Here is an 11,326-nt window from a genome sequence, read left to right on the forward strand (position 1 = left end):
TAGTGGTTTTACAATGGTGTTTAATTTTTTTTTTTTATTCTGTATACAAAATGTCTACCAGAAGGAGTGCTTTGATTTCAATATGTAGTACCTATCTTATCTTTTAACAAATTGAATTAAGATGGTACTTTAAGCAGGTCATTTTTTGATTTTCTCAATAGTTATTTAATGTCACGGGAAAAACCACCGACAAATTACAAAAAACCTCTAAAAATGGGATTTTAATTTCTAACACTTTGTTTATCATCATAGACAATAAACAAAAAATATATTTCAATATTAATTCAACTTACGGCCTATAATAAATAATAACAATATAAAATATCCAGACTGACAAACCATCTCCGCTCAGAATCGTTTTCCTTTTACAATGATATTATATCATTGAATTCAAGCGTAATACAATCCATCATACATTGACCCACTAGTAACCTACTGTACAGTAGAGCGACATCCACTTACCTGCTTTTTTAAATTTGTTTTGTACATATTATTATTTAATACCAATTAAAAACTCGAAAATTTTAAATCGTCTTATAAATATGGTATATTTATTTAATAAAGAGTAATTGGGTGGTGTGGGAGGCTTTGCCCCCCCACGGCTCTGTTTTCTGAAAATTATCTGGACCCTCCCCATAACAAATTCCTAAATACGCCACTGATCGTTAATAGGTATTACAAAACACAGACTCCAGTGTAGTTCGCAATGTAGATACATTTGGCAATAGTCAATGTATTATAAAAGCGTGTTCATACTTTATATCGTCCATTTAAAAATAAATATAATATTGTTTGTATTTTTGACTTCACAATGTCGAAATTTCGAAGTAAAAATTACCATCACTTAGAAAATGGATTGAACCGTATAACAAATCTGGTGAGGTTTAGGCAGCATAAACAAAAAGTCGTACTAGAAAAAAAGTTTCAAATTGATCAGCACTCAAGAATTTTGAATTGAGGGATCATGGGGTTTCTTTCCATATTTATCTTGTATAGTTGTGTGAGCCTGTTATAATTATAAGAAACCCAAGGAATAGCCGGGGTTCGAGCAACCAAGTGCCGGCGTTATATAGGTACTTTTATGTGGTCCAGTCCACGTCCACCATGCAATGGTTTATGCATAATTTATTTATTTAGTTCTCAAATTGAAACTCTTAAGCCCACAAGTAAAATTAATTTCCATGTTTTTATAATTTTGTACAAGTCTAGAGATGACCACATTCATATGAAAATAAAGACCAACAAAAGTTTGAAATAAATTATATATATATATATATCTATATACCTCCTACTTATAAATAAAATATTTATGGTCTAAAAGTATAACTGACAAATCTTAATAATTAATTATATGATTTTATACAACACTAGCACTTATAAATTATTTTTTTGTTCTTTCAAAACAAATGTAAAATTAAACATTTTGTGTTAATGTATCTTATATTGATATATACCAATTAAATAAAAATCTATAATATATTAAAATTATGAAAGTAAAATTGTACAAATAACGTACAAATAACATTCAGCGTATTGACAAACATAAAAAATCAATCAAAATATTTTCACTACGACTTAAAATTTAAATAAACTTTAATAGTTACTTCAATTATATTTAGACAATTTATATTTGTACATTAAATATTATACACAAATTGTTTTCTGTGATTTTCCTAAAATATTTATTTTTATTGGTGGGGCAATTCAAAATGAAATAAATAAATAAAATTAACATTTGCCGTTAGGCTAGGGAGATACATTAATAAATTTAGTTTTATAATATGAGAATGATAGCCAAGTATTTAATTGTGTTTTTGTGATTGAAGAAATTAAAAATATGTTTAATAAAAAAACATTATTACTAAATACTTAACTGAAACAAAATAGTTAGAAAATAAATTGTTCGTTATAATACACTCGCTCAGATCTTTCGTTTTTTTTAAATTATGGCCTCGTTAAACAAGTAAGAAAAAATATTGTGTTTTTCAATTAAAATTAAAAATACAAGACAAAATTAGTTAAGTAATGAAATAATAGAAAGAGGCAGCCTAGTAGACAATTTATGGTGAATATTTGATGCATTTCTTTTGGTACATGATTTTACAATGAGGATATACAACAATTGACAATCAATTTTGATTGTGAATTGTGATGATATTATAATTAGTAGGTAGTTGTAGTAGTTTGATGTTTCTATGTGTGTAGCTGGCTTATCTTACTATTTTAAATGGACAAGCCGTGCATACAACCACATTAAGGGGATTGGAAGGGGTGATTTTCTTATTTTGTCTAACATATGTGGAACATGGGAGTTTAGACTTGTTTTTATTTCAACATACCGATTGATCTAGACAGTGAAGTGATAAGAATTCTAAAAACAGATTTGAATTTAACGTAATTAGTCGAAATCGACTTTCCTCCATATTTATCTCCATAAATTCTAAAAAAATTCGTACTCAAAAAGGAAAATAAGGAATATTTTAATTTTATTAGTAGCTAAAATCAAAAAATTAAAAATCTCAGGAAATCGATCTCAAGCAGACCTCACAACAAATTCAAATCTGTTTTTAGAATTCTTATCCCTTTACTAAGATCAATTGGTACGTTGGAATGAAAAAATGTCGAAATGTTCCACGTGTGTTAGACAGAAAATAACCACTCCCAATCCCCTCGAATTATTTGTTTAGATTCAAAATCAAAATTATAAGTCATGATTAAATAAAAGTAAAAGAATAAAAGAAATCTAAATTAATAATAACAACGACATACAAGCAGCCAAGTTTTCAAAACTATAATAGAACAGTAAGATACGATAAGTTGTTGGAGGTATAGAGGGAACAAAACGAAAGAAAAAGGGAAAAATAATTACAATAATAATAATAATAATAATAATAATAATAATACGGCGGAGATGGACGAGATCATCATGTGTCAAAATCGTCTTCTTGTTGACTGGAAAAATACGAAACGAGCCCACCGAATTCACTGTCCCCGCCCCCCGCTACCGATTGCTGTTGCTGCTGCTGCTGTGTCGTACTGGGCAGCAGAGCATGTTCGTGCGACGGCGGCGCTACGAGCACGTTTCGGAACGCGATCGTCGGTGGTGGAGGTGGTAGCGGTGCTCCGGTGGTGGCATAATCGATTGGATACGGCGAATAACTGGTTGACGGAGGTTGCGCCTGCGGCGTCGGCGCCTGGTACACTTGTTGCACCTGAGGTGGCGGTGGTGGAGATAGGTAGGCAGCCGGTCCGGTCATTTTATTGGCTGCTGTCCGGTACGGGACCGGCGCTACGGGAAAACCCACCTCACCCGCAGTTCGCGGCACCATGGTCTTGAACACTCCTGCAGCAGCAGACACAGCTGCTGGCGGTCTGATATACGCAACGTGTGCGGGAGATGGCGGGACAGCGGACACCACCACTTTGGTGGCGTCCGGCGCATATGGGTACCCGGCACCCGCCCCAAAGTCCACCAGAGGGTTGGGTGACGGACACTTTTTCGGCTGGTGCTGTGGGGGGCGTTTTCGCTTATCCGGAGATCCTTGATTGAGGTCGACGACTGGCGATAACGCTTGTTTGTCCGATCGTTGGGCAACTGTCGGTGGCAACAGTCGTGGGTGTGTCCCGTGATGCGGTTTGGCAGCCACTGGATCGGATGATGATGAGGATAACGGTTCCCTGATGACCGATTGGACAACAGCGGACAGCGGCGGCAGTTTAACGACAGTCTGATGTGCGACATTACTTGCAGATGGCCCCGATGAGGATATCGCCGGTTTCGGGCTGACCTCTTCCTCTTCGTCCTCGTCCTCATTTTCCTCTTCCTCGTCTACTGCTTCTTCATCGTAGACCTCTTCTTCATCCTTCTCATCGTTACTGGCCAGCGCATCGTCTTCGTCCACTTCTAAAGTATGGTCTTCGTTCTCGGCTTCTAATTCCTCATCGTTCAACACATATTCATCTTCTTCGTCACTTCCTATCTTACGCTTTTTCGTTAGGACTACCTAAAGAACAATTATTTCACATTAGAATGGCCACCGTTGTTTAGGGCCCGTTTTACAATCATAGTTTAAACCTCGATTACGCTTGAACCACTGATTTTACCGGCCGAATTCGATGGTTTAACCAGAGTTCAACTATTGCAATACGGGCCCTAAGTATAGTAAACCAATAATTATATGTTGTAATTTTACTTCTTCGGAATCGTCGGATTCGGCGTAAGTTATTTGTCGTCCTCTTGTCCTTCTCTTGGGTTGGCCGTCTGAATCTGAATCCGAATTCATACCGAACTTGATCTAAGTACAAAAAAGTTCTAAAAAACCTCCACAAACAAATTGCACATTATTTACATAATATAATTATAATTAAACAACCTTAGATTTTTTAAATTTTCTGGCACCATCGTTTTCGCTGCGTTTCCTTTTAGACCCTTTAGTAGATTTGGACATCAATGACGAAGACGAGTACGCATTTGTACGTTTTTTTTCTTTTTTCCCCACGTTAAGTCTTCTTCTTCGCTATTCGAAGAATCTGACCAAGGTCTCGATCTCTTTTTTTTGGAGCGTTGATCACTGTCTTCACTCGAATCGTCATTGACTAAATTTACAGAGTTTATATGATTAACAGTTGTATACCAATCATTTAACAGTACTATAAAATAGTGTCTTAATCAATTTCTTACTAAAGTCAGGATCAACAACGTTTTTTCGGTTCCGCACAGACCGTCGTGTTGGTTGTGGCCGTCTTTTGACAGAATCGTCACTATACTCGCTCAAATCTTCATCGTAATCATCATCCCCGTCTCTAAAATTAACAAACATTTTTTCTTTATATACAGATACTAGCTGTCCTGCCCGACGTTTTCTAGGCCAAAGATTTGTATTTTTAATAAATATATATTTTGTGCACACTATATATTATGCCATATTTTTTCTAATTTATTATAATATTAATATAATATGTAACCAATTTCAACCATTTAGATAAACAAAAGAATCTCCTGAAAAATCAGTATCTTGGCAATCGTTTTTGATTTCCACCCTTTATTAATTATTAACACCCTCCAAGATTCAAGTAATCTATTTATATAACTTTTATTGAAAACGGTCCAGTAGTTTTTTGAGGGTATTAACTTCGAATGAACCAACATCTTAAAATTTTATTTGTACAACCCGATTTCACCCGATTTTTTACAACCAGATTTCGATTTTGAAAAAATGAAAAAAAAATACAAAATTTAGATTATATAAGTGTATCTTGATTTAGGTATACAAACCTCAGTTCACAGGCAAATTTGCGTTGCTTTGCGAACTAATTCGACCAAAATGGACAAATAATTTGTGGTGGAGTTGATATATACTTGGTATTAATCAAACGTGATTCAAACTACCTACTCTTTAAAATTTCCTGATATCCAATTTGATAATTGATATAAATATAAATATCCAATTCATAACAATTTGAAATTTTTACAAAATCAGTTAAGTAGTTTTTGTGTACCTATATAATAGCTACAAATATAAATTCAACTCTCATATTTATTTTAAGATATAATTTCTTTATTCGAAACCGTAAACGTGACAATTTTATGGATGCTTTTACCTCATTTGCCGAAGTAACTAATGGCAAGTATTTATATACTATTTTCAACTAATTATTTCTCCTATAGCCAATAACAACCATTTATAAACAAAAATTTACATTGTAAATTTCAAAATCTCTGTTTAAGCACCTCGCAGGGTTGGGCTTACAGGGTCCAATTGTGAATCCAAACCATTCAAGAACCCACTCAAGCACATACAATAAATGTCATCAAAATCAGTGCAGGAGTTTGAATACTTACTAAGTATATTATATATTAAGATAAATTAAATTATAATATTAAACATACGAAGGCCCTTTAAAATCTTCGTCTGATCCATCGTCTGAACTGATATCTAGATTTGTGAGCTTTTTTGATTTTTTTCGCCCCCTCAAATGTAGCAACGCTGGTGCAATTGGGTGAATCCTGTCTACCCTTGTCATTTTCATCGTCATCAGAATCATTATTTTCATCATTATCATTTTTATCAGTTTTCACTTCGGGTGATTTTTTTGCTGTAGAATCATCAGCACCAGTCTCTTCCTGAAAAAATCAAAATAATAAGTATTGACTGCATAATACATTTATTTTTACTAAACAAATTCTTACTAAAATTGCTTCGTTGATCATGTCATCATAATCGTTAAAACGGTAACTGACATTAGCTTGTCGCCGAGCTCTTAAAGTGTACAATGGTTCTGAGTCATATTCTTCTGATTCTGATTCGTCTTCATCATCCTCAGAAGACTGATGTACTTCAGGCAGTTTTTCAGATTTCACTTCTTCCGTTTTTGATGATATAACGTTTTGGAGACTTATTCCTACATACGCCAACCGTTTACGTCTCAATTCTTCATTTTCTCTTTTTTTCGATTCACCATCATATCTTTTTAAAGTGTCTTTTAATGCATTCAACAGAGCTTGCTATAAAAATATTTAAAATTGGAAAATTTTCATGAGTACTCAATGGAATATAAATGTACTTACATGACGACATGGTGGACAGTACCAGTCACCGTCAGGGATCACCATAAGTGGAGGGCGGAGACAAGATGCATGCCATCCTTGATTACAAGTATCACATAACAAAATCCATTCAGGTTGATCGCTTTTGTTACATTTTTGACACATGTCATCTTTTAACTGTTCACCTTCATCTGTAAAAAGATAAAAAAGAAAACATCATTAATTTTTGTTATAATATAAAAACAAGTTTGCATTAAAAATTTTAGTAAATTATATTCATAAAAAACAACCTTTTTTATGAGCAGTTCGAGCTCTTTTTTCCGGCAAATACTCTTCATCTTCATCGTTAATATCTGACTCAGGGGAAAACTCATGGTCCGAAATATTAGGCTCAATTCCCGGTCTAGGAATTTCTTCCTCTTCTTCATGATCGTAGTCTTCAAATAGTCCTATGTTATTTTCGGAAGAGCTGCAAATATTGTTGTCAATTTTATTAACAAAAAATATTGGTTCAATAATATAATATAAAAATAAATTTGCATACCTAGATTCAGAATCAACATTCCAAGGATTTATCATGTTGATTTTCTTCAAGGAATCAGATTTTCCTTTCCTCTTCTTTTTCTTGAACTTTTTAGAAATAGGATCTTCTTCATCTTCATCATCAGATTCTTCAGCATTTTCAAACTAAGTGACAAATATGTTATTAGCACAATGTTTTTGGCTTACATTAATATGAATGAATGTACCTTTTTAGACGGTGTTGACCCTTTCTTTCCAGCTTTATCTTTTTTCTTTGGACTCTTTAATGGTATATCAATATCGTCATATTGTGTAGTAGGAATAAATTGTTCTTTTATTTTTATTTCAGCAATACGCCTTGATCTACGCACATTGTCATCACTTGGTGGCTCTGGAAACACAGTCACTTCTTCTGATATGGTAACAACTGTTAAGACATAAATTTATAATTTAATACGATTTCAAAATGTAATTATTGTTATAATTCATAATAGATTAATTTAATGTGAAATAAAAAATAAAACATTACCTTTCTTTTGACGAGGTTTGTATGGTCGTTTTACTTTTTCTTCTTCAATACTTTTACTTTCTTGCTTGACTGTAATAATTTTTTTAGCCCTTCCTCTTTTTCCTAGTATAAAAATTAAAATGACTGTTTTAAATACATGTACAAATAACCAAATATTATTAAAAATTTGAGAAAATTTATCTTATATTTACCCTTTTTTCGCCCAGGTCTCCCTTTCTTTTTTGGTGTTTCATCAATAACTTCATCTTCTTCACTTTTATTGTAATCTTCTTCAAAAGTTTGAGCTACAACTACGCTATCATCAAACTCTTCTTTAGCTACAAGTCAAACACACAATTTACATTTTATGGAAATAAAATAATATGAATTATTTGTATAGTTTTAATCATAGACAACCATTTCAAAACAACAAAAAACAAGCCGGACACTTGAGACCAGGCTGTAATTAGAGCACTTGTATACGATAGTGATGAATGATCACTGTAATAAATTTGAAAGAAAAGATAAATCGAGCTGCTTGCTGAGATCTGTTAGTTGCCAGCAGTTTTTCTTTACACTTTGGAAACTACTGAAAAAAACTTATCAAAGAACCTATTACAATTATTGATAATGGCTCCATGAAACTTTTAAATTGTCTAAAGAAGTCTATAGAAAAATAAAAATAATATTATTGTAATATTAATATATTCCTATCTTTATTCAGAATCTAAAAATTCTAATAATTAAATAATTATATCAATACTTACGACTTTTCTGAAATGTCTCTTGCTTAGTTTCATCGGAATTTTCATATATATCTTCAAGAACTGGTGAAGTAACAATTTGTTCTTCAGAAGATTTTAATATAGCTTCCTCAGCCGGATCTTGAATTATTTTAAACATACATTATCATTTAAAGTAATTGGTTTTAAATTAAGTTAATTTCTATAGCTAACTTACCCTTTATTTTTATTTTGAGATTTTTATTTAATATATCTTTTTCAGAATTTATATGTTTTTCTTTATTTTCTAGATTCTTGTAAATTTTGGTTGATTTGTTGATAACATTTTTATCTAATAAAAGACATTTGAGTACAAATATAGTAAAGTAACAAAAAGAAAATGGTAATATGATTTCTTAGGCCACGCTACTGCTGTCAATTTAATTTCAAAAGACTTTAAGTTTTGACAAAATTAAAGTTAATTTACTTTGTCCGTGGTTTATTCTGATAAAAAAATTTGAATTCAACAGAAAATTGTCTATAGATCATAAATCTTATATTATTGTAAACTGTAGTTTATAGAAAACTTGAAAATATGAATTTTTTCAAATCATAATTTAAATTTAAATTTAAAAACAAAGTGTTTTCTATAATCTAGTATCTACAGACATTTTTCTGCTGAATTCAAATATCTATTTTTAGAATCAAAATCAGACAACTTTAAATAACTTTAATTTTGTAAAAATTATCAATTTAATTGTATATAATTTTTTTTTATTTTACCTTTATGAAAAACTTCAACAGCACTATCTTCACCAATTTCCATTAGAGATTCCGTTTCCAATTTACTCTCTTGTACAGATAAATCTTGCACAGGGTTGTCTTTGTTACACTGAACACTTTTGAATTCTTCTAAATTTAATTTTTCTTCATTACAAACATCAGTAACAGTATCATATACGACATTAAATAATTTGTGCTTTTCTTTTTTAGCCTTATTTTGTTTAATTTCGGCATGATCCGCATTTAAATTTCCCCGTTTTATTTCATCTTTTTTACATTGGTCCATTGCTATTGATGATTGTTCATAACCTTTATCACTTTTTGTTACTTTATTAATCGCATTAACAATCTCTTTTTGATTTTCTAGTACAGTTGAATTTATGAGTGAAATATTATTTTCATTTTCTGTTAATTTATCTTCTTTTTTTACAGTTGAATCCTTCAAAATATCCTTGCTCTTTAAATTTGATTCTTCAACATTTATTTCTAACTCAGATTTCACTAAACCAATTTGGTCTACTTCTAAATCAACATTAGAAGATTTAGAGTTTGTACATACCGACATTTCCTTAATATCATCCAATTTTTGTAATATTTTATTTAAGCTATGTTTATTACTAAAAATTTTTGGGCAATCTATATTTGAAACAGATGGTTTTTTTTCTTGAGAAAGGTTTTTCTCATTTGTAATCTGAAAATTTTTTAGTTGCTTAATTTCAATATCACCAGAATTAATTAATTGTTTATTTGTTTTAACACTATCGTCAGTCATTATCGTCACATCAGTGTCAATAATATTGCTTATGTTATGTGATGTTTTCTTAGATGTATTATTATTTTGATTACCAACAACTTGTTTAATGGTTGTGGAACATTGATCGACATTGTCTGTTAAAATTTGATCATATGCTTTACTACTACTAGCAATTGCATTTATTATAGAATTGTCATTATTAGAACAAGCAGCATTAGTTTTCAAATCATCAGTATTTTGAACATGTTCAGTATGTTCAGATAATTGTTCTGGTTCATTTTCTTCAACTAAATCATCTACTGGTTTTTCTATATCAATTGTGGTGCAATCGTTAGCCAAAATTTTATTATCTGTTATAATACTTTGGTCAACTACATTTGATAATGATGTATCTAATATGCATGTATTTTGCTCAACTACATCAATACTTGGTTGCTCATTAATGTCAGTATATTGGCCAACTGTGTTTGCAAATGATTCATTTGATATGATTTTTTCACCACTATTATCTACCATTTTTCCATCATCACTTCGATTGATTTTACCTGTCAATTGTTCATTTGATTGTATTTTATAGTCAAGTGTATGTTTATCAATTTTAATAGGTTCACCAACTTTAGGTTTTGATTCTTGATCATTCTCTAACTGTTGATCTGTTCCTTCTTTTATATTTTCTTTTAATTGTTGATCAATATTGCATTTTGTGTTTTCTTCTAATTTCACAATTAAATTTTCTTGTTCTTTTATTTTTATACCCATGTGAATATCAGAATTAGTTAGATCTGTTGGTTGATCATTAATTTGATCAACTTTAATTTTTTTGCATTCGACCTTATGATCTGTATCATATTTATTAGTTTTGTAACTAATTTGTGGTTGATTATCTTTATCACATGCAACAATTTTTGTCATACTATTTATCTGGGACTCTTGAGGTTTACTATAGCTGTCAAATGATGTTGAGCCATAAACATTTGTTGAATTATGTTTTATACTGGATTCAGATTTTGTAAATACCTCGTTAGCTTTTCGTTCTGTGATCTGAACTTCTTCTTCATGGATTTTAATATTAAAAACTGATTGTTTTGAAGCATTTTTACAAGAAAATTCATTTAAATTTAAAGATTTGATGCTATGTGGTATAGCATTATCAACTTCGTCCAATGTTTTATTTCTATTTGATTCTTCATCAGTTTTTTTATTTTTTGATTCTTCATCGGTTTTTTTATTTTTATTTAGGTCTTCATTAATGTTTTTATTTTTTTTCCTATTCTTCGATATTTTTGTTTGATGAAACCACTTCTAATTTTTTTGTCATCAATACAAGAATTTTCTCCATTAGAAACATTGTTAAAACATGGTACAGAATCATCGCCAAAAAAAAACCAGTTTTAGGAACAGAAACTATTTCTTCTTTGACTTCTTTAGATGAACTACAAATAGCTTCAATACTCCATAATTTTGGTTTTTTTACATCTTCATTTTTGATG

At 31.0% G+C, this 11,326-nt stretch overlaps 2 protein-coding genes across 2 annotated transcripts in view; both read right to left on the reverse strand.

Moving 5' to 3' along the window:
- Window positions 1–4,487: 4,487 nt before the first annotated feature.
- On the reverse strand, window positions 4,488–10,782 carry LOC103309629 (remodeling and spacing factor 1). Its single transcript, XM_008185561.3, has 13 exons — window positions 9,083–10,782; window positions 8,538–8,651; window positions 8,345–8,461; window positions 7,790–7,915; window positions 7,599–7,700; window positions 7,297–7,496; window positions 7,092–7,234; window positions 6,838–7,016; window positions 6,569–6,738; window positions 6,191–6,505; window positions 5,891–6,124; window positions 4,682–4,803; window positions 4,488–4,596 (listed from the first exon to the last, which is right to left on the reverse strand). The coding sequence occupies exons 1-11, from the start codon at window positions 10,746–10,748 to the stop codon at window positions 5,900–5,902; spliced, it is 3,357 nt and encodes a 1,118-aa protein (XP_008183783.1). The 5' UTR covers window positions 10,749–10,782; the 3' UTR covers window positions 4,488–4,596; window positions 4,682–4,803; window positions 5,891–5,899.
- Window positions 10,783–10,913: 131 nt separating this feature from the next.
- Window positions 10,914–11,326, reverse strand: part of LOC103309630 (remodeling and spacing factor 1) — a 2,915-nt gene continuing 2,502 nt past the window's right edge. The window contains exon 5 of the mRNA XM_008185562.3: window positions 10,914–11,326. Within this exon, the coding sequence (XP_008183784.1) occupies window positions 11,307–11,326 (20 nt within the window). The 3' untranslated portion in view covers window positions 10,914–11,306.

Source organism: Acyrthosiphon pisum, chromosome A2 (assembly GCF_005508785.2).
Source record: "Acyrthosiphon pisum isolate AL4f chromosome A2, pea_aphid_22Mar2018_4r6ur, whole genome shotgun sequence".
NCBI lineage: Eukaryota > Metazoa > Arthropoda > Insecta > Hemiptera > Aphididae > Acyrthosiphon > Acyrthosiphon pisum.

Bases quoted from the DNA above. Each gene is read 5' to 3' on its own strand.
- LOC103309629 (XM_008185561.3), bottom strand. From the start codon at position 10,748: ATGACAAAAATTGTTGCATGTGATAAAGATAATCAACCACAAATTAGT. The intron at 8,462-8,537 runs GTAAGTTAGCTA...AAATAATTCAAG, and splicing joins TCTCAAAATAAAAATAAAGG to ATCCGGCTGAGGAAGCTATA. The intron at 7,916-8,344 runs GTAAGTATTGAT...TTTGACTTGTAG, and splicing joins AGAGACATTTCAGAAAAGTC to CTAAAGAAGAGTTTGATGAT.